Genomic DNA, 23818 nt, shown 5'->3' with positions numbered 1-23818 from the left:
GCAAAGGTGTTTCCAGATATGGAAAGTTTTAAGGGTCCACATCAGAGTTAGACTATAGTGAGTGGTAGAAAAATAGGTAAAGAAGCTGTCTAACCAGAGAGTCTACTCAAGGCTTCTGTGTAAGAGAAGCAAATGTTACCTACTGATATTAGGTGCTGCTTCCTCCTCTTCTTCAGTAATAGAATTTTATATTTCAGCTGGACTCATGGAGTTACAGACTGCATTTTCCAGCCTTTCTTCACACTTTGTCAAGGTATACACTGCACTATGGAACACTAGTGGAAGTCATTTATACAGCTTCCTGGGGCAGTCTCTTACGTTCCTATTCCTGCTACACTGAGAGTGAACATTGTGATTGATATCCAGCAGCCATTTTGGATCTTTCTCAAGGAGTGGCGGAGCAGAAAGCTACAAGGAATAGGATTCTTGTGACCATCTGTGAAACTTCCATATAGTTCTAATCTGCTATCTCCCAGACCTTTTAGATGAGAGTATAAAACCTTATGTGAACAGCCTCTGTTGATTTCTGGGTCTGGGTGCTCGTAGCCAAATCTAATTCTACACCATCTTAATGTGAAAATCACTTTAGAACCTAACATAAGCATAATTCATAAAAGCACTTCCATATGTTCAAAAGGAATTTTGGGGATATATACATCACAAACTTGAGATAGGCAATTTGGTGTATGACATAGCTAAAGCAACACAGAAAAAATGCAGTGATAATCACTAAAATTTCCATTTGATTTGCATAATAAAATCTAGCTTGAGTCAAGTAATACTATTTTTTTGAAAAAAATAAATGTTTCCAAGAAGTTCATTTCAGAATATCATTAATATTTTCTGTTTTCTTGGGAGACAACTATTTTAAGATCTCAATTTCTTAACTTTCATGATAAATGCCCCCATGTATGCTGCACCTAAGAAAACCCAGTATAAAGTCTGTATAACAGGTTAGAAATAATGGGATAGAGACAATGCTGGGACAAGTGCGAGTAGGACAGGCACTGGGTGACTCTGTGCTTTCAGAGGAGATCCTAAGGAGCTGAAAGGCAAAATGTCCTCATATACATTCTTTACGCAAACCTGCTAGAAGGCACACAAGAAGAAGGACCCAGATGCTTCTGTCAACTTCTCTGAGTTCTCCAAGAAGTGCTCAGAGAGGTGTATGACCATGTCTGCTAAAGAAAATGGGAAATTTGAAGATATGGCAAAGGCTGACAAGAATTGTTATGAAAATGAAATGAAAACCTACATCCCCCACAAGGAGGAGATCAAAAAGAAGTTCAAGAACCCCAATGCACCCAAGAGGCCTCCTTTGGCCTTGTTCTTGTTCTGTTCGGAGTACTGCCCAAAAATAAAAGGTGAGCATCCTAGCTTATCCATTGGTGATATTGCAAAGAAGCTAAAAGAGAGATGTGGAACACTGCAGCAGATGGCAAGCAGCCCTACGAGAAGAAGGCTGCCAAACTGAAGGAAAAGTACAAGAAGGACATTGCTGCCTACAGAGCTAAAGGAAAACTTGATGCAGTGAAAAGGGGGGTGGTCAAGGCTGAAAAGAGTAAAAAAAAGAAGGAAGAGGAAGATGATGAGGAAGAAGAGGAAGATGAAGAAGATGATGAATAAGTTGGTTCTATCACAGTTTTTTTCTTGTCTATAAAGGATTTAACCCCCCTGTACACAACTCACTCCTTTCAAAGAAAAAAGTTGAAATGTTAAAAAAAAGGAAAAGAAAAGGAAAGGAAAGGAAAGGAAAGGAAAGGAAAGGAAAGAAAAGAAAAGAAAAGAAAAGAAAAGAAAAGAAAAGAAATAATGGGACAGTCCAGTAATGACTCCCCTACACATTACACAGGATAGGGGAAATGGAAAAGTTCCATTATGACTTCATCATACATTCTACATGTGAGGGAAGCCAGTAGCCTGCTCAGTGTGGTCTACATCCTGTGGCTAGGCTCATGTCAGAAGCTCCTCCACTGATAGTTCTTCTTGGTTCCTATAAGGCCTAAGAACGTATTGTCCTTTGACTCCTCTGAAGGAAGTAGAAATAACTTCCCAAGTCAACCTTTCCCACAGACTACTTCTAGAACTTTCTATGCTATAGTCCTTTGACAAGTATGAGTGAAACCCCAAACTCCAAGGAACATTTACATTCACTCTGTGATATTCTCAAGGTCTTAACTCCTACAGTTTACCATTCCAGGTAGACTGACTACCTTCATTCTATTGCCGCATTGTTCCTTGACACTCCAAATACTTTTGGCCAGTTCTTTACAATTTCAAATTGTTTATTTTTAAATGTTCTGAGTGAATAAGAGGCCAAAACATTGAAATTTAGTTATTGCCCAAATGTTTTTCACGGTCTGTATGAGTAGTACATCACCTCACACTGGAATAAAAATAAGATTTTAGTTCTTTGGTTGCCAACAAAGAAGGTCTTATTTAAGCCTGCCAAACAGTACTTTTAATCAAGGATTTATTTTTGTATCATCGCCCCCAAAAATCATCATCATCATAAAATAATAATAACAAGACATTGTAAAAAGTCCTTTATTTAAAACTCACAAGTTCTTTCATTCCAGTATTACCAGACCTCCTTTTAATTTTGCTTGAGTCTCCAGAAGCTGCTCCTCCCATTCCACCTCCATTCCCTGGGGACTCTGCCTCCTGGAATGGACCCAGGGTCTCATGAGCTCTTTCCTGATGCCTTTCCTGATGCTCTTTCTGACTCTTATCCCATTTCTATTCCTTTGTGTCACTTAAAGACCTGAAGACATTCTCTACTAGGTACTGCCCTGCTATCACATTTTTCTAGGAGTGGGCAACAGCAACCAAAGAACAGAACATCCACTCAATAAAGATGAGAGCAGATAGCTACATCAAGAAACATCCCAAACATCATAACTACAGATGCCTAGTTCTCAGCACAGAAAAGTACAGACATAAGCAATCACAACAAGATACCTCCTCAAGATACTCACCCTATTGCAATAGGCTAAGAGAATAGCAATTTAGCTGAAGTATAAGTAAAGTATTTTGAAATGATGATTCAAATATGTTCAAAGAGTTTAAAGAGAATATGAATAAATGCCTTAATGAAAATCATGAAAAGACAAACTATTGAATGAAATAATAAAGACATTTCAAGACATGAAAATAAACTTAAGAAATAGAATCACAAAAGAAAACTCAAACAAATAAAAATGAAAATGAAAAACAGAGTGTCAAACGAAATCCCCAGAGATATGTCTAATCAACAAATTACAAGGGACAGAAGACAGAATTTCAAGTCCTGGAGACAAGGCATTAGAAATAAATATCCCAGTCCGGGGTAGGGTTGGGGGAATCCAGGCACTAAACCTTCCGGAAACCTGAGACACTAGATAGCTTCCATTGTTGTGAAGAACATGGCAACTCTTTTTTTTTTTGTTTATTGAGTTATACTTTTTATTGGATATTCTATTTGTTTACAATACAGATGTCACCCTCTTACCCCATTTCCCCTCCCTAGATCCCCCTACCCCATCCTCCCTCCTTTATGCTTTTATACCATTTTGATTACATGCATGTATTAAGGACAGTTCTAGGTTGAGGGTCTTGCAATACAATAGATGCAAATAGTCAAGGAACAAGCAATGCAATAAATAAGAATAGTCAAAGAAAAAGCAAGACATTAAACACAATTAAGTGAACACTCCCATGATTACTGTTTCTAAAGGCTTATCAGGATGAACAAAGTATCTGAGCCTACTTCTCTGTCCTAGCCCAAGGTCATTTTCGTGTCTGAAGCCTACTTCATTGTTCTAGCCTAAAATTTAGATTCCTGTCTGAAATTACTTCTTTGTTCTAGCCTAATATTTAAATTCCCACCTGAAATTACTTCTTTATTCTAGCCTAATGTTAGACTCCTGCCTGAAACCTACTTCCTTGTCCTTGGCCAATGTCATATTCCTGCCAAGCAGCCCATTACCTTGTCCTTGACTCATGTCAGAATCTTGCTAAGCAGCTCCAAAAGTTCTCAACCTCTCCCCCTTTTTCATTTCATTAACAAGACTGAGCCTGTCTTAAGTCGTTCTGACTAGAATACCTTCCTAATCTGTCATGTAATATGCATTATCAAAAGCATTTATGTCTTATGTTGGTTAGGCTCTGTGCAGAATCTTACCCGTTCTTAGCTTCCCACCCTGTTAATTTTTTTTTTTGACCAAAATCAAATCTTTATTTTTTTATAACTGTATAAATGGGATCCAAATGTGTCCACCACTAGTTTTTCCGAAAGAAACATGCTATAAATAAGCAAACTAAACCTGCTCACTGATATGTATGGACTCCCTAGATGTCTCATTGGGCTTAATTATAGACCACTCACAGTAATAACTTTTTAGTATCAAGTGTAGCATGAGAACATGGCAACTCTTACAAAGAAAATATTCAATTGGGGCTGCCTTACAGTTTCAGAGGTTTAGTCCATTATCATCATGGCATGACAGCATGCAGGCAGACATGGTGCTGGAGGGGCCTGGAGTTCTACGTCTTGATCTGAAGGCAGTAGAAAGAGACCATGTTCCACACTGGGAAGGGATCAAACATACATGAGACCTCAAAGCCTGCCTCCTCAATGACTCATTTTCTCCAACAAAGCCACACCCACTCCAACAAGACCACATCTTCTAATAGTGCTACTCCCCATGGGCCAAGTATTCAAACACATGAGTCCTTGGGGGCCATACCTATTCAAAATACCACATTACACTCCTTGCCCCCCATAGGCTCATAGCCATAGCATACTGGAAAATACATGTGGTCCAAATTCAAAAGTTCCCATAGTCTTTAACAGTCTCAACAATGTTTAAAAGTCCAAAGTTCAAAGTATCTTCTGAGATTAATTCCCTATAAAATCAAAATCAAAAAGTAGATCACATACTTCCAATATATCATAGCACAGAGTATACATTACCATTCTAAAATGTATGAAAAGGAGCATAGTGAGGAAATACTGAACCAAAGCAAGACCAAAAATCAGCTGGGTAAACTCCAAAATCTTCGTGTCTGATGTCAAAATGTTCTTCAAATCTCCAACTGGCTTCAGTGTTGTTGATTGCAACATACTTCTTTTTTTGTGAGCTGGTTCTACTCCCTGTTAGCAGCTTTCCTTGGCAGGTATCCCATGACTCTGGCATCTCTAATGTCCTGAGGTCTCTATGACAATCCGAGCTTCACCATCATAGCTTTACACAATGGCCTCTCTGTGCCTCCATGCAGAAACAACTTTGCAACATGCCTGGCCCCAGCGACTTTCCTTAGTCATGGAGGGAGGTTCCATAACCAACCCATTTCTTTCTAGGCCTACATGGAGGGAAATCCCTGATACATACCTGTCATAATCCCTTTATTCTATTTTTTTCTAAAGCCAGATCATGTGTATATTTGCTAGTTTTGCCTGTCAATTTGACACAACTTAGAGTCATCAGAGAGGAAGAAGCCTCAGTTGAGAAAATGCCTCCATGAGATTTAGATGTAAGGCATTTCTCAATTAATAATCAGTGGGAGAGTATCTCAGGGTGGACAGTACCATTCATGGGCTGGTGGTCCTGGGTTCTAAAAGAAAGTAGGCTGAGCAAGCCAGGGGAAGCAAGCCAGTAAGCAGCATCCTCCCTGTCCTCTGCATCAGTTTCTGCCTCCAGGTTCTAGTGGTGTTTGAGTTTCTGTCCTGACTTCCTCCAATGATGGACTATGATCTGGACACGTAAGTCAAATAAATCCTTTCCCCTGCACCTGGCTTTTTTTAGTCATAGAGTTTTATCACAGCAGTAGAAATCCTAAGACAATGTGGCTAAAGCTGCCAAATTCTGCTGCTTGCTGGGGCTGGAACATCCCCCAACCCCCACCCCAGTTCAATTACATCTTCACTAACTTTCAGTTTTTAATGGTTTTCTTCATTGTCTAAATGTGGCTGTTCTGGAACTTGTGCTATACACTAGGTTGGCCTTGAACTCAGAGATCTGCATGCCTCTGTCTCCTAAATCCTTACATTTAAATCCTAAATCCTACCACACCTGGACTTTTCTTTAATTCCTTTTCACAAGCTGCAAGCTTAGCTGGGTGGGTTCTTGGCCTGAGGTCACCGTTGTTGGTTATATTTAATCTCAATCTGGAGCTTCTACCCTGCCTTTGATTATTCAGTTCCCAAATAAAACACACACACAACCTTTATATTTATAATAAGTCTTTATTAGCAATATTGGGCAGATATCTACCCCCTATGCTATTACAATCTATTTCCTATTGATAACCCCCAATTATTACTTACTATGTTTTATCTGGGCTGTTATTAACTCCAATTGGCCCTTATGCTTATGGCTGTGCTGAGGGTGATTTAAAGTGTCTTGATTCCTAACCCACGGTGTCTTTCTCCTCTCTCTCTCTCTTTCTCTCTCTCTCTCTCTCTCTCTGTCTGTCTTTCTCATTGTTCTACTTTGACCTCAAGTCCAGAAACCCTAAACCATGCCTATGTCTCTTCTGCCCAACTATTAGCTGTTGGCATCTTTATCACCAATCAGGGATAACTTAGGGGACAAAGTTACATACATATCACTTGGGTTTACAGTATTTAGCATAGCAAAAGACTAAACCTCAACATCTTACCACTCCCTTAATTTAATATCTTTAATCTGTTTATCTCCTTGAACACAGGATTTACCTCCATACCAATTCCTGGTGTCCCTTTAATCCTTAAACCATAATTTTATATTTTTCTATGCACAGCTTGCTATGTTTCATCAAATGCTCTTAATAAGTGCAAACCATAGGACAGAATCTGTGCTAGTGTGTTTTAAGATTTCTTTTGTTAATGCAATTCATCTAAATCTCTTCAGACTAATCTAAATTTCAGACAGACTCTTTGGACAAAGGCAAAAGGCAGTCACATTCTTCACCAAAATATCAAAAGAATGATATCCAGGCAGCATACTAAAATTCTTCTCCTCTGAAACCTCTTGAGCCAGGCCTTCTCAGTTTAAATCACCCTCAGCACTGCTGTTTGCCATGTTTCTAATAGTATAGCTTATTAAGCCCCACTTAAAGCATTACACTGCTTTCTTTTTTCTTTCTCCTCCTCCTCCTCCTCCTCTTCTTCTTCCTTCTCCTTTTCTCCTTCCTCCTTCTCTTCTTCTTCCTCCTCCTCCTCCTCCTCCTCCTCCTCCTCCTTCTGGTTTTTCAGGACAGAGTTTTCCTGTGAAGCCCTAGCTGTCCTGAAATCCACTCTGAAGACCAAGCTGACCCCAAACTCAAAGATCTGCCTGCCTCTGGCTCACAACTGCTGGAACTAAAGGCATGAGCCATCAGCCATCACTGCCTGGCTCCACTGCTTTTTAAATCCAAAGTCTCCAAATCCACAATCCTCCAAACAAAATCATGCTCAGGCCTATCACAGAAATACCCCACTCCCAGTATTAGTTAGGGGTTCCACTTCTGAGAAGAAACAATAAGATCATGACAACACTTATAAAGAAACATTTCATTAGGGCTAGATTACAGTTTCAGAGGTTTAGTCCATTATTGTCATGGCAGTAAGCATAACAGCATTCAGGCAGACACAGTGCTGGAGGAGCCAAGAGTTTTTACATCTTGATCTGAAGGCAGCAGAAGTAGACTGTGTTTCACGCTGGGCAGATATTGAGCATATAAAGACCTCAAAGCCCACCTACACAATGACATACTTCCTGCAATGAGGCCACACATACTCCAACAAGGCCATACTTCCTAAGAGTGTCACTCCCTATAGGGCAAGCATTCACATACATGAGTTTATGGGGCAAAACCTATTCAAACCACCACACCAGAAAAAGAGCAAAAGTAAAAAACAATGAGGAGAAAGGAAAGAAAATAAACACAGGTTAAAGGCACAGAAATAGTTTTTAAAAGTCATAAAGAACATTTCTCCCATCTAAAGAAAGAAATGCCCATCAAGATACAGGAAGCTGAGTGAACACCAGGTAGACAGGATTAGAAAAAATATTCCCTATAACACATAATAACTGAAACACTAAGTGTTCAAAACAAATAAAATGAAAAAGATAAGTTACATATAAAGGCAACACATTAGAATAACACCTGACACTTTAATGAAAATTCTGAATGCCAGAAGGGCCTAGACAAATGCTCTAAAAATCTGAGAGACTGCAGATGCCAGCCCAGACTACTATCCAGCAAAAGTGTCAATCACAATAGATGAAGAAAAAAATCCATAATAAAAACAAATTTAAGTAGGATCAAGCTACAAATCTGTCTCTACAGAAAGTACTAAAAGGAAAACTTTAGTCTGAAGAAGTTAAGTATGCCCATAAGGACACAAGGAATAAACAATCCCAGAATAATAAATCCAAAACGAAGGGGAAATCCCACACCATAAAAACAAAATAACAGTAATCAATAATTACAGCTCACTGATAAATCAGTATTAATGGCCCCAATTCTCCCAATAAAAAGACATATATTAGCAGATTATGTTAAAAAATTGGATCTATCTTTTGCTGATCAAAGGAAAACACTTCACTATCAAAGATATAAAACATTTTAATGTAAAAGTATGGAAAAAGGTATTCTGACCCAAGAAGAAAGCAGGTGTCACCATTTTGTATCTGGCAAAATAGACTTCAACCTAAAGCTAATCAGAAGAGACAAAGAAAGACACTACGTACTCAGCTAAAAAAATTCACCAAAGGATATCATAATTTCAAACATTTATGTTTACAACATAAAAACAACCAAGTTCATAAAAGAAACATTCCTACATCTAAAATCACATATTGTTCTTCACGTAGTGATAGTGGGTGACTTCAATATTCCACTTTCACCAGTACACAGGTCATCCAGAGAAAAACTCAATAGAAAAATGCTGGAGTTAAATAATGTCATAAATCAAATGGACCTAACAGACATATTCAGAACATTCCACTCAAACACTAAAGAATATAGTTTATTTTCAGTGCCTCATGAAATTTTCTTCAAAGTTGACCACATACTTAGACACAAAGAAAGTATCAACATATAAGAAATAACCCCTTGAATCCTCTCAAACCAATGTGGATAACAACAACAAAAGAAAGAGCAGAAAGTATGCAAACTCACGGAAACTAAACTGTCACTAAATGAAAATTGGGTCAATACAGAAATCAAGAAAAAATAATAAAAATGTTTTAGAACCGAATAAAGATAAAAACACAATGTACCCAATCCTATGGAAAATGATAAAGGCAGCTTTAAGAGGTGAATTTACAACACTAAAAGTCTATGTAAAAACTGGAGAAATTTCATACTAGCCATTTAATGACACACCTGAAAGCTCTAGAACAACAAGAAGAAATAATACCTAAAAATAGTAGATGGAAAAAAAATAAACTCAGGGCTAAAATCAATATACAGATACAAATAAGCGGAAAAAAAAAAGCAAAACCACCACAAATAAAAAAACAAAAATCAATAAAATTAAGAGCTGGTTCTTTAAGAAAAATTAGTAAGATTGACAAATTAGCAAAATTAGCCGAAAGACAGAGTGATAATATCCAAATTAATAAAATTAGAAATGAAAAGAGACCAAGGAAATCCAGAGAATTATCAGAACATACTCTTTCATAATAATCAGAAATTGGATCATGAAAATGTGGTGCATGTATGTAAACAATATTATTCAGCTATTAAGAAAAATAAAATTATTAAATGTACAAGCAAATGGATGGGGCTGAGAACAATCATCTTGAATAAGATAACCCAGATCACAAAAGACAGTTATTGTTTGCTTTCTCTTATATGTGGATGTTAACTTACAAGCCATTGATACGTGTGCTGCAATTCTAACCACCACCAAGTCAGGTACTGAGGAAGGGACCAGGTAGGAGGAGAGGATCTCCCAAGGAAGGAGAATTAGAATATGATGTTATGGACTGGTAAAGGCAACACTAGAAGAGCAGAATTAAATATGGAGGGGAGTTGGGAGAGAAGGGCAAAGTAGGGGGTATATCAAGGAACAGCTAACACTAACGGCCGTTTTAAAAGCATATGGAAATCTACTATTCTAGAAGCTTCCTAAATCCTATGCATATATTAATGGAATGTAAATGGAGTCACAAAATAACAGGGAATACAATGTACCAACTAGACATCTTATGCCACCAAGTAAAACTTCGTGTTCTAGGAATAGGTTGTTAAGAGTTCCCATGGAACCTCCAAACATCACAGGCTATAACCAAGGCTATTTATTGGTTGCTCTCTACCACTTGATAGTAAGGTCCTTGCTGAAGACAATATTGATGTCATTGAACACAGAGAAATCATGCTGGTCCTTAGCTAGACGCTCTACCCCTACTGAGTAGTATTCGTGATACTAGTTACTCTGTACACTACTAGAGGGAAAAGGTAATCACCAACTCAGCTACAAATCCTAAGGCCTACAACTAACTCACCTGCAAGACATAGTGGTGAAGGAGGGGAAACAGATGTCATGGTAGTAACCAACCACTCTTGATTGGATTTAGGGCCAACTCCATGAGATCAAACCCATATTGCCAAAGGGACCACAAACCTGAGATTAGTAGGTCATGGCCCTAAAGGAAACTCTTCTTCTATTAGCCTACTAAAGGAATATAGCAGTAAGATGACTCCTAATGATATAGTGCCTTACTCAACCCACATCAGAGAAGCTTTTTGCAATCAATTAGAACTGACACAAAGATCCACAACTGGACAGTGTGCAAATAGTGAGAGACTTTGGAGCACTCAGTCATAACATTTCTTCACCAAACCCTTCCCCTCAAGACTGAGGGGTCTACAAGGAAGATGTAAAAGGACTGTAAGAGCCAGACATCATGGGTAACTCCATGGAAACAGCATCTTCTAGACACAGTAGGATTGATATACATATCTCTGGCAGCATGATCAATACCTGAACAGGTTCAAGCCAGACAGCTTCCAGGGCTAAGCAGAGGGTCCCACCCCTAACCAAGAAGCTATCTGCAACTGATTTCTGCTGGCAAAGGGAAAATAGGTCCTCTCCAGTGAAGTCTCACTAGGTATATTAACCATACTTCAGGACAGCTCTCACACCCAGGAGTAGTGAGCTGCGTCAAAATTTCATTTTTCTGTGATTTGGTATTCTTTTGTCTTATTGGTCTTTTGCCTGTGCGTATTGATGTTATTATTTTTTTGTAGGGTTTCTTCGCTTTATTTTTGGCTTTGCTTATTTTCATTTTGTTTCTTGTGGGTTTTGTTTGTTTGCTTGTTTGTTTTTGAGAGAGGAGCGAGCACACACACATAAACTGGATGGGGAGGGAGGGTGGGAGGAGCTGACAGGAGTCAGGGAAAGTGAGACATGATCAAAATACATTGAATGAAGTATTTTCAATTAAACATAAGTTAAAAATGAAAAAATACAACCTGCTCCATCTGTAAAAAAATATTTTTAAATCACCAGAAAGGCCATTCTTGTTTCTGAAGAGTTGACTGTCCTCGGGGACCTTAGCTCTGCCTCCACAGCTAGGCTAACTCACAATGTAAAGGACTTCGGAGAGGTTCCCACAAATAGAGCCTTGTTTTGAAGGAATACGACTCACAGAATACATCAGAAAAAATAAGTTCGCCGGGCGGGCAGTTGTGGTGCACGCCTTTAATCCCAGCACTTGGGAGGCAGAGGCAAGCAGATTTCTGAGTTTGAGGCCAGCCTGGTCTACAGAGTGAGTTCCAGGACAGCCAGGGCTATGCAGACAAGCAAAACAAAACAAAAACAAAAACAAAAAAAAAACAAAACAACAACAACAAAAACAAAAAAAAAGTTCATTTTCCCCGTTACCTGCTCAAGCTTTTATATGATTTTTTTTTTCTTGTCCTTAGAAGAAATAAATTCTGGGTAATCTCTACTTTTTTCTCTCTGCTCATTCTGACATATAACAAAACAATTTCCTGTCGCAAAGTAGTTAGCTAATTAATAGTAGACAAATAATCACAAAAGTACCTTTTAGTAGTTGTTCAGTTTTTTTGGGGGGGAGGGGGAATGGAGCAGGTAGGAAAATAGAAAATCAGTCAATCTCATGCCTACCTCACCTTCCCATCCCCCTCCGCAGTCTTTTCTAGACCTAGAGTGAGCTGTGTATATGGACAGAAGAGAAATCTTCTCTTTAGATGAATTTCATCATTTTCATGTGGTATTCTAGTTATTGGAATGCAACCTATAGGCATTTTATGGTCCAAACCTGACCATAAAATTGATGGTACTTCCCCAGGATTATTGTACATATATACAGTGGAATTTTATCCGCCCATGAAAAAGAACATGAAACTAGCAAGAAACTGGATGAAAAAACATTGTTTTAAGCAATGCAACCCAGGCTCAGAAAGACAAATGCCATATGCTCTCACTCATATGCAGATTCTAGCCCATAGCTGTTAAATATTTATATCTACGTGGGAGTAAATGTGTAAAGGCCAGGAAACTAGAAACTCCTTAGAAGCTCCGGTGAAATTATAAAGACAAAAGGAAGAAGCTTCAGGGGAAGTGGTTGGGGAGACAATAGACTAAGTGGGAAGGGGAAGAGAGAAGAAAGGGAAGAGAGGAGAAAGGAGAAATGAGGTGGTGTGGTGGGCAGGGACAGAATTGGCCAAAAGGAAGGGTGTCTGAAAATGTCGTATATAAACCTGTTACTTTGGTTTTTTGTTTGTTTAAATATTTGTTTTTTTATTAGATATTTTCTTTATTTACATTTCAAATGTTATCCCCTTTCCTGGTTCTCCCCTCCCCCAAGCCCACTATCCCTTTCTCCTTTCCCCTGCTTCTACAAGGGTGTTTCCCACCTACTCCTGCCTCCCCACCCTGGCATTCCCCTACACTGGGGCATGGAGACTTCAAGGGCCTTTCCTCCCATTGATGCCTAACAAGGCCATCCTCTGCTACATATGCTGCTGGAGCCATGGGTCCCTCCATGTGTATTCCTTCGTGGTTTAGTCCCTAGAAGCTCTGGGGAGTCTGGTTGGCTGATATTGTTGTTCTTCCTATGGGGTTGCAAACTCCTTCAGCTTCTTCAGTCCTTTCTCTAACTCCTCCATTGGGGACCCTGTGCTCAGTCTCTGTCTTTGTATTGGTCAGGCTCTGGCAGAGCTTCTCAGGAGATAGCTATATCAGGCTCCTGTCAGCAAGCACTTCTTGGTATTTGCAAGTGCTTGGGTTTGGTAACTGTATATGGAATAGATCCCCAGGTGGGACAGTCTCTGGATGGCCTTTCCTTCAGTCTCTGCTCCACACTTTGTCTCCATAATTCCTCCCTTGAGTATTTTGTTCCCCCTTTTAAGAAGGACTGAAGCATCCACACTTTGGTCTTCCTTCTTCTTGAGCTTCATGTGGTCTGTGAATTGTATCTTGGGTATTCCGAGCTTTTGGGCTAATATCCACTTATCAGTGAGTGCATACCATGTGTGTTCTTTTGGGATTGGGTTAGAAAATATCATCCTGAGTGAGGTAACCCAATCCCAAAAGAACACACATGGTATGCACTCACTGTTCAATTATTTGTATCTTATGGGTATAAGTGTTTTGTCTACATACATGCCTGAGGTGTACCACATGTATGCCTGGTGCTTGTGGAGGGCGCTGGGTCCTCTGGAACTGGAGTTACAGGTAGCTGTGAGCTGTCCTGTAGATACTTAGAACTGAACCTGGGTCCAGGAAGCCCTCTTAACCACCGAGTCATCTTTTCAGTGGCTGCTTTATAAGCTGATTTTAAACAAAATATTTAAGTAAAGAAAGTAATATTAGAGATAAATTATGACCATTTTGGGCAGACACTGCCTCAGTGGAGGTAACTAAGCTGAGGGTGGAACAATGAAATATTTTAATTTAAACGTTTGAGAATCCAGTGTCTGAGCTCTATGTTTGTGTCACCCCTGACCCTCTCACTCCCCACTGCAGCTCCTCCCATGACACCTCAGCCTCTCAAATTCATGACTTTATCTAAGCACTAAGAAAAAATTACTTCCACAAAGCAACGTGAGCAAAAGGTGGACCCAAAAGACTCCAGATGTGTGCATGTCCCACCATGTGTCTGTCCATGACCACACCATTTAAGTCGCACTAATCAAATAGATTCATTATACCTGCTTAAACGAACTCATAGACATGGGTGGAGAAAACTAGTTTATGCCAGTGCTAAATTAAGGCTTGGTGACTGGTTCAGAAACAGAGCAGCAAAGAAAAGTGGTGTGATCTGAATGGTGTGTGCCCTGCTTTTATCCCTGTCCCAGTTTTTTTCAGAAATTGCAGAGAAGATATTTGGTAGAAAAAAATTAAAACCCACAGATGCAGAAGAAATTAGGCAAGGAGCACTCAATGGGCCAAAATGCATATAGAACTCCTGAAAAGGAAAGGCAGATGCAGTCATGCTGATGCTAGAAAAGATGGTCCAGAGGAGTTCTGGAGGAGGAGGCACAGAGGCCACCATCAGCTTCATGGTAGGAAGATGTGGTAGATAGAAGAAACAAGGGGTAGCCCTGGCTCAGGAGCCCACTGCCCGCAAATACCTTCCTTTGGTAATGGCACTTCAAGTGATTTTATCTGTAAGATTTTGGTTTTTGTGTATCCTTCAGATATTTAGGCAGGAATACAAATGGCATCTTTAAATTGTGCCATCAAATCACCATTTACTAAGTCAAAGTGATCAAGTGAGTTATACTCGAATTTCCGAGATGATATAATTATTTCCTCTTTAGGGACATTGACTTTTAATGCCATGTTTTCCACCAGCACAGTTCACATTTAAGCATATCAGTTATCCTTTTAAAAGTCTTTTATATTTTATTAGGTAAATTCAAATTATATGAATTTATAGGCTATGATGTTTCAACACATTGCATTGTACAGTGACCAAACCTGCATAATTATTATGCTCATTACCTCAAATGTTTATCTTTAAAGACATACAAAACCTTTTATTTATTTTAAGATCCCATTGTTAGGAACTACAGCCCTGGTACTGTGCAATAGAACACCAGCACTCACTGCCCCCCCCCAGACACCTAATAGGCACGTTGTCCTGATTACCACTCTCTCCCACTCTCTTCCACTCCTACCCTCCCTCCCCAAACCTCTGATACCAAATGTCTTACTCTCTCTTCCAAATTTACTTAATTTCATATACAAACTAGATCTTTAACTTCAAAGGGAGCCACAAACCACTTCTTGAAAAGTAGTCTTTATTTATCCAGGGACTCCCAGCTGTGTCAGAAACGACTCAGGAGGTAAAAGTATGTGTGCACATGCTCGTGTGCACACATGCACTAATAACTATAATAATAATACTGATCATGCCGAGATACATCGTTACTTAATCTAGTCCTTCCTTCCTCCTTTCTGTCCTTCCTCCTTTCCTTCCTTCCACAAACATAAACTGAGTATCCACTATGTGCTGGACACTGTTCTAGGATTTCAGGCTCTGACAGGAGCCAACACAGCCCAACGTTCCTACACTTACACAGCTTGAAGAAGATAGGCAACAGATAAGTCTGAAAAGTATCTGGTGATTTGCAAAGAAACCCAAAATGAGGACAGAGAGTAGAGAGAGCTCAGAGACTGAGCTGGTCACTGAGCAGGTAGGATGGCTTCCTGGGAACAATGAGAAAACAACCATCCTTCCTCCTCCAACCATGGGTTTGTCCTTTCTTATGCTTGGTGAAAGAAAAAACCTAGCCTCTGGTCTTTTCTGGTTACCTTCATATTATTATATAACTTCTCTGGCTGTTTCTTTTCCAAGAGTCATCACGCTGTGCAGGTAACATGCTCAGTCCCCATACAAAGGTCACGCTTCCTTTAACGTTGAATCTTTGCCTTGGGCTTGCTTTGGCCTCATCTACTTCAGTGACAACAGGGGATGCAGGTCTTTCTGCACTCTTGGAATTGGTCTCTACTCTCCAGATCCCTCTTGTCTGCGGGGGAGTGAGAGGGTGCTGGTGGAAGGGTAAGGGATGTGAGGCAGGAGAAAGGCAGATTCAAGAAGCGCAGGGTGCAATCCGATTCTTGCTTCCTCTGGAGATGTCTATGTTTTACCACCCATTCCTAACATATATTTATGAATATTCAAATATGACCTTCTTAGAATGTTCTGGTAGCTTTGAGATCCTCCCTGGGAAGAATAAAAGGTAGCTCTCATGAAGCAGGATGACTATCTGGGTTCTAAAATACTGTTTCAAAGGTCATGAATTTGAGGTAAAGATTAAACAGGAGGAGGTGGAGAGGAGAGAGGGGATGGAAATTATGTCAATGCAGTATACCTGTGTGAAAGTTTGAAAAAAAAAGTCTAAATGAAATAACAACCTGCTTCAACCCCTGGTAATCAAGGTGGTCTTTCTTTCCTTCTACATGAAGACAGGCTCTGTCTGAAGTCACCACATGTCATTTTTTTTCTTTCTTCATGGCACACACTTGATTCACAAAGGTCACTTTTTGGCTGAAGGACATTCTTGTTTCATGTGTCCGGCTTCCTCTGTTCTGCCTCTTCAGGTAGATCGCCAGAGCCTTGTGTCTGTAACTCCCCATCATCCAAGGAGCTTTACAGGTGCCATTGAGAACATAGCCTTACTCGTACTCTCAAACTCTTCTTTGAGCATCCTGGATCCCAAGTTTCTTGTACCATCCATGTGAATAGGAGCCCGATGGCACTATTGTATATGAGAGCTTTGCCTGATTAAGTTCATGGTTCACTTCAGTTTGTGAAACTTCTATTTTGTTCTTAGCCTTCTAGAGCCTTAGTCAAATATAGACAGAGTACAAACTGTTACAAATAAATGATGCTCACAGTAATCCATGCAGCCAGGGAATTCAAGCATATGGACTTTAACCAGCTAAACAGAAATATTATTGGACATAAGAGGCAGCCACTCAGCAGCAATCTTGAAAAAAAAAAAGAGAGAAAATGCTAAGAAAGCATTCTGGAGGGGAAACAGATGGGAAAAGAGCTAGCCAGCATGTTTGTACACATAACTCAAGAGAAAGAGACAAAAGCTGAAGCTAAGATACAGGACATCAAAGTCCAAACATATATAGTGATTTATAATATATGTTATATACATTGTTTACAATAATATATATTATTATATATAAGATATGTGTGTTATATTTAGATAACTATATATAATATACATTTATATTATTTCAAGAAAGACTCAGAATAGTCAGTGTATAGCTGTATGGAGCTCAACAAGCTATTGGACTCACTGTGAAGCAGTGTGACAAATCCAAGTGGCAGCTTGGAAGAGTATTTAAGACCTCAGAATTTAGTGCCCACTTGTATATACTGTCTAGCCATTTCACCAAGTGATGTCGCATGGCCTCAGTTTTCTTCTTTGTACAATACAGGTCACGGATGGTACCTGCCTGAGTCATGCAGAGGATGAAACAGTGAAACCAGGCACTCTTCATACTGAATTGAGCTAACCCATCGGTAGGAGAGATTGCAAAACTATTTTAGCTAGATTGCCTTTTCTGTCCTCCCCCCATCCCCACCCCTCACACCCAGTGTATCTCATCTTTAACTCGACAGAAGAATTAGGACAGTTTTGTGGCTTTTCTGAGCCTTTCATGTTTCCAGAAGGATATAATTCCATTTATAAAAGTCCCCAGTCCAGTGAGATTGGCACTTCTATTACACCAAGTGCCCGTTTTCTCAGGTCAGGGCTGCAGGCCTGGGAGCCAGCAGGTGCAAGGACTGAGCTTTGGACTGATGCTGCTTCCCTTTGCTGCCCCCATGCTCTAGTCTTGGATGCCTGCCAGGTCAGGCTGAGCGGGAGAGATTGGTTGGAAAGATGTAATACTAAGTGGCCCTTACTCCCTTCCCGTGAGCCAAAGAATATGGGTTTGGCTGACAATCGAAGTCAACTCCTCTTCTAGGGCATTTCTGACACTGCTTTCTGGTATTCTTTTACTGAGAACTGCAGCTTGCTGGAGGCAGGCAGAGCTTCAAACCTCCCAACCCCCACATACCCCCTATCCATCCCTTCCAAGGCTCAAACAAGGTAGTAGGAGCTCCTTCTTTGGTCTTCTTTACTTCAAACATGCTCTTTATGTTAAGCCACCAGCCCAAACCACCAATGGCCAAATTAATTACAGCAAGCAGTTAATTCAAGCAAGCTTTTTTATTCCTGTGCCCGGGCTGCCTTCCACCTAAGGCAAGATTCAAGTGGTCAGCATTGGATGTGGGGGAGATAAGGGTAGCTCATGGGATTTCCAAATGGGGGATTTGGTGGGAAAATAGGGTTGTAGAAGCAGAATCTAAGGATAACAAGGTCGTCGTAATGAGGTTGTCATAACAACAGGTAGTTATAATAATCTTTTGAACAAAAGTAGGGTTGCAAGTTGGTCATGGCAATTTTTGGAAACAAAGACATGGTTGTCTTTCCTCAAACAGGCAGTACAGAACCATTTGTAGTTAAGGTTACAGGATGGGCATAGCCCAATCCTTGAGAAACAGAGGTTTACTCATAATCAGGGATGAACCTAGTTTGTCTTTACTAAAAGACAGCTTTCAAGCTTAAAATGGTAGCAGACTGGTCCATCATGTATTTCCCTGAAGAGGCAACTCAGTCATTGTCTTGACTGATTTTGTTTTACTGCCTGTGCTTATGATCTGATTTCTTTCCAGTTCATCTCAGATCCCTGTAGAAGTAACCCTGTTACCTGCATGCTGCAACTAACCAGGCTAGTCCCCACCTCCAGGCAGAAGCAGTCACTTTATAACTGGAAGTGAACTGCCACCATCATTCAGTAATGACTTCCCCTGTGCCAGCAGGACCTCATGGAACCAAACCTGAGAGCATGATTAACGAGACCAAAGTTTCACCAAGACTGACTTTGGATATTTCTTGGCCCTTCCTTTTATTTTTTCTATATAATCTATAAGTTCCCATTTGTACACTGATGATGGTTTAGGGTGACTCTATCTCTGTTTCTTCTCAGTGTGGGAACACCAGATAAATTCTTCCTGCCATTTGCCATGTGTCCGGTTGGACTTTGGAGGCACTGTGGTCTAGTTGAAAGATCTCCCCACCACACATAGAATCCAGTCCTCTGGCCTAGCACTTTAGTAATAGCAATTCCTATTCTGACCTTTGATATTTGTACTGAGTTGCTTACTCTCTGCCCCAGACTACATCTTTGAAACATCAGGACGTGTGTCTCTCTGAATAGTTTCCATGAAATCCTTCTTATCCTCAGGTAAACAAATCTGCTTTCTTTGGCAGCACTCTCCAAAAACATAGCAGTCATACCGTCTTACCCTGGTTTGGAGTTTTCAGATAGTTCTGCATAGGTGACCCAGATTGTTTGGTTCTGTTCTCCCTGGCAACTATCAAGAGTGTTCACAGATAGGTATATGACAACACTTGGGAGGTGGGGGAAGAGAAATTAGAAGTTAAAGGCTATTGTCAGTTACATTGTAAGTTTAAGGCCATCCTGGTCTATATGAGATACTAAGTCAATAGATAGATAGGCAGACAGACAGACAGATATGGATGGATGGATAGATAGAGAGATAGATAGATAGATAGATAGATAGATAGATAGATAGATAGATAGATAGAAATTTAAAAAGTGTTCCAGACTTCAGATCTCGGTCAAAACTTTGGAAACAAACAAACAAACAAACAAACAAACAAACAAAGAGATGAATTGATTCATCACATGGTGGGCAGGAAGCCCCAAACTGGTGTCTACCTCTCCCTGAACACTGAGGACATTGAATAATGTTAGGATTGATAAGGGTAGGTTTAGAATAAGAATAGTATCTTTCTTGACAACTTTGTAGCTTTATCTTAAAAAAGAAAAAAAAAATGATTTCTCTGTCAGAGAAACTACAACTTCCTAAGATGTGAAATTGTGGTTTTATCAGAAATAATTTCTTGGTCAATTTCCTTTGTATTTAAAGCAGACTAGAAATGGGAAGCGGAAGGGCAGGGTTTCCATGATCATCATTAAATGCATAAGAAAGACAAATTCTCCTGTTAAGTGTAAACCTTGACCACTATTTTATAGTAGCTAAGTAATGTCTGAGATTCAAACTCCTCAATTTCACTTCATCTCCCACAACCCAGAAATCAGTGCGCATCCTTCTCAGCTCTGTCTTATTCTAATCATTTACCTTTCAAGAAAGCCCAGGTTTGGGGAGGAGTGTAGCAGAGGGCTACTGTCTGTGCTCAGCAGCAGACATGCAAGCTCCACCCCCACGCTGGCTGACTGCCAAGGAGACATTTCAGGGCAAAGTACAAGAAGCTTTTGTGAAAACCGAGATCTCACATTGCCTATGAGATATGGGCTAGAGCAGAAAAAAAAAAAGAACAGGGAAATAGAGATGCCAAGAGCCCCAGTGTGTGGAACGAAACACTGCAGAGGGAAGTGTCTTCTCTGTCGTCTCATTGGTTCCTGAAAGCTAGCTCAGTCTACATCCAGCCAGCAGTGATTTTACACTGAATCTCACTTCCCAGGTCAGCCTGCCTGGACTCTGTTTACTGCAACTAAAAGGAATAGAGGAAACCAAACTGCCATGCTCAGTTCATTCATTCCTGCTACCCTAGAGAATAGAGAATATTCTAGAATAATTTCAAATATATAACAAGGTCTTCTGTTAGGCCTGTCAATTTCAAAAAGTGATCTGAGAGTATCAGTCTTTGGGGGGTGGGCAAAAATATGAGATACACCCAGTTCTCAGCATGCTTGCCTTCAGAACCTGAGGACATCTCTTTTGAAATGCTCAAGAAAGCCTGGGTTTGTAGGGAGTGTAGCAGAGGTGCCATTGATTGAGCCTGTCAATCAGACGCATGAGCGCTACTCACATGCTAGCTGACTGCTAACAAGACATCCTAAGGTTAAAATGGGTTCGTTGGGGTCTTTAGACTTTGTGTGTATATGATTTTGTGAGCCTATGGTATATGTGTACACATATGTGCAGGTGCCCATGCCTTAGATCTCAACATCAACACAGAGACCATAAGAGAACACATGTCCCTATCTATCTATCTATCTATCTATCTATCTATCCATCCATCCATCCATCCATCCATCATTCTCCACCTATGGTGGTGGTGGTGGTAGTGGTGGTGGTGGGTAACAAGATCTCCCCCTAACACTGAGTTAACTTTTGTTTTCTGGCTATACTGATCTTCCTGCTGTCTTCTCTGGAGCTGGAGTCACAGGTGAGCAACAGGTAAGCTTGTTATAAGTACTGAGATCTTAACTCTGGGCCTCATGATTATTCAGCAAGGGCTTTCAATAACTAAATCATCTATTCCAGCCCCTAAAACAAGCTTTTATTTAGCTCCAAACCTGCTGCCATTGTAAGACACAAGGGAAGAGTTTTGAGACGACTAAGCTTCTGCCTTATGTTGACTGGACAGATACCCAAGTGGACAAGCATTGATCCACTCCACATGATTCAAACGGCAATTGGTTATACAAATGTACATTTCTTTTCCTGTAACTGGATCCAAACATTTTGTGATCATATTAATAGCAGACTTGATTTTTTGTATCTTGAGAAAAGTATACAAAAAAAAATTAGAGACCTAGGTTCAACCCTCAGGATTCTTTCTCCTTATCTCTAGAAAAAGGAGACAAATGCCTGTTTCTCAGGGTTATTCTGGAAGACAGAGAAGTTATCCAGCAAGCCGCTGCTGCTACAGCATAGCATCACAGTCCTCCCAAGGTAGAACTGGGAAGTACCAGGGATCTTTCAGAAGAGGTAAGAGACTCCCTTTAAGGGAGCCATTAGGCCTCTGAGGGTATACTCTCAAAAGAAATTGGGTGGCCCAGTTTCAGTTTTCCACTTATTCCTGACTCAAAATCTGGCTAATCAGCCTGATGTGCATTCTCACGGTGACATGCCATCTTTCTCACACCAGTGAAGTGGCCCAATTTTGGACTTAAACTTCCAGAACTCTTACTTCATATGCAGCTTGCGTCCGGTATTTTGTTACAGCAACAGAAAGCTGCATGCCTGCAGGGAGGCAGCACGCTAAGCACTTTGTTGTGTATCTAATTTACCCAGTAAGCTTAAGAAATAGGTGGACTGTATAAGTTCTGTAAGGGCATTGCAACTAAGTTATCTAATTAATCCTACAAATGAGTAACAACAGTAGGAAAAAAAACACTCCTAACTTTACTTTTCACTATTTCAGTGTGAGAAAGATTTCAGACACAAAAACTAACAGCAACTACTTACTGGACTATCACTTCCAAATCGCCGATATGTTGATATACACAGATTTTTCACCGTCTCGGGATTCTCTATATCATAATCTTTGGGGAAGGCTTCTCTGTTACGGTGCCTTCACGGGGGGAAGAAAAAAGAAATTAAAGTCTCTTAGGAGTAATCCTTACTGATCATGCAACATTTAAAGCCTTTAAATTTTCTATACTCCGTGCTATTATTTCAACTATAAATTTGTCAAAGTCACAATGAATGATGTATTTCTCTCCTCTTATCAAGAAATTCTGAGACTACTCCCTGAAAACAACCTGGCCCACTCAATAAAGCTAATACTGTCACAGAAACACCACTTAACTAACACAGTAATTACTCTGTGTCGCTCCAGTGAACTGAATCTTATTTAATAATGTAGATGACTTACTGACAGTAAATTCTAAAATAAGACATGGGAATAGCTTTAAAAGGCAACTTGTCACTTTAGAAATTCTCTCTACCATGAATTTTAATTACATTGTTTTTCAAACGAGGCAGGATGTATTGATTGGTAACCTGTGTGGTCCCTGTTTCCAAAAAGCACCCTAGGAGTCTGGTAGCCACAGGCTAAAAATTAACAAAGCCCCACTCCTTAAAGTGAAAGTAGAGATAAACATTCATTAAATTACCTTGGCTAAAAGGTTGTTGGGGGTAATTTTAAAAGGAGGCGGGAAGAGAGAAATTTGGTGTGACAAGACGAAGAAAGGAAGGGTTGTGGTTGGCTAAGTTTTCCTAGGACTTTTTTAGGTTAAATAAAGGAAGCTGAAACCAAGCATCCTGTAGAAGGGACCCAAAAGGATGCCAGGCAGGAAGGGCAGGAACTGTGCATGGGATACTCAAAATTTCATCCAACCATCTGTTTATTCAGCTACAACTTGTAAGGTCCTGCCTAGCAAGATGTGAACATGGTGTGTCCCCTCTGAAACTCATTTTATTTCCTCAGTGGTGCTGGGAGATGGGAACATGGGAGATGTGTGTGTGGCAGGGGGGAGGGTATAAGAGGTAATTAGATCATTAAGATGCACTCTAACCTTCCTTCGTTTTGGCAGTACTAGGTGAATTCTCCATCTTGAAAGACTGGATTAGTTACCTCAAAAGCAGACTGTGTGAAACTATCCCTTGCACTACTTGGCCTATTTTGTATTTATCTGATTCTCCTCTTTGTCCGTGATATAGTGAAGCTTAGAGTCCTTTCCAACCTTAAGAGCTGTGAGCTTTCTTTTATGAATTACCCAGAATTGTGGCCTGGATGCAAAATCCTCCCATAGGCTCATGTGTTTTAACACATGGTCCTTGGCTTTTTTGGAAAGTTATAGAACATTTTAGGACACGGGTTCTTGCTGAAGAAAGTGAGTCATTGCAGCTTGTGTTAGCCCCAGCCTGTCTTCAGCCACTCAGCACCGGCGGCTGCATCGTGAGAGACAGGTGACACTGTGGACTTTAAAAGATCCCACTAACACAGACTCCTCCCACCCACCCCCCCATCCTCACTCCCAATCAGCCTTGTGATCCCCTGCCAAATAAGTCTGTTGCCTGCTGTGATCTCTGTGGCATACTTA

General features: G+C 40.2%; 1 protein-coding gene across 1 annotated transcript in view; it reads right to left on the bottom strand.

Annotated features, from left to right (window-relative positions):
- The window catches only part of CUNH9orf135 (chromosome unknown C9orf135 homolog), a 96413-nt gene that overhangs the window by 35805 nt on the left and 36790 nt on the right, over positions 1 to 23818 (bottom strand). The window contains exon 2 of the mRNA XM_028764122.1: positions 22239 to 22344. Within this exon, the coding sequence (XP_028619955.1) occupies positions 22239 to 22344 (106 nt within the window). The remainder of the gene's footprint in view (positions 1 to 22238; positions 22345 to 23818) is intronic.

Source organism: Grammomys surdaster, unplaced genomic scaffold (assembly GCF_004785775.1).
Source record: "Grammomys surdaster isolate TR1022 unplaced genomic scaffold, NIH_TR_1.0 141, whole genome shotgun sequence".
Lineage (NCBI taxonomy): Eukaryota > Metazoa > Chordata > Mammalia > Rodentia > Muridae > Grammomys > Grammomys surdaster.
This window is presented reverse-complemented; position numbering and strand designations above follow the sequence as displayed.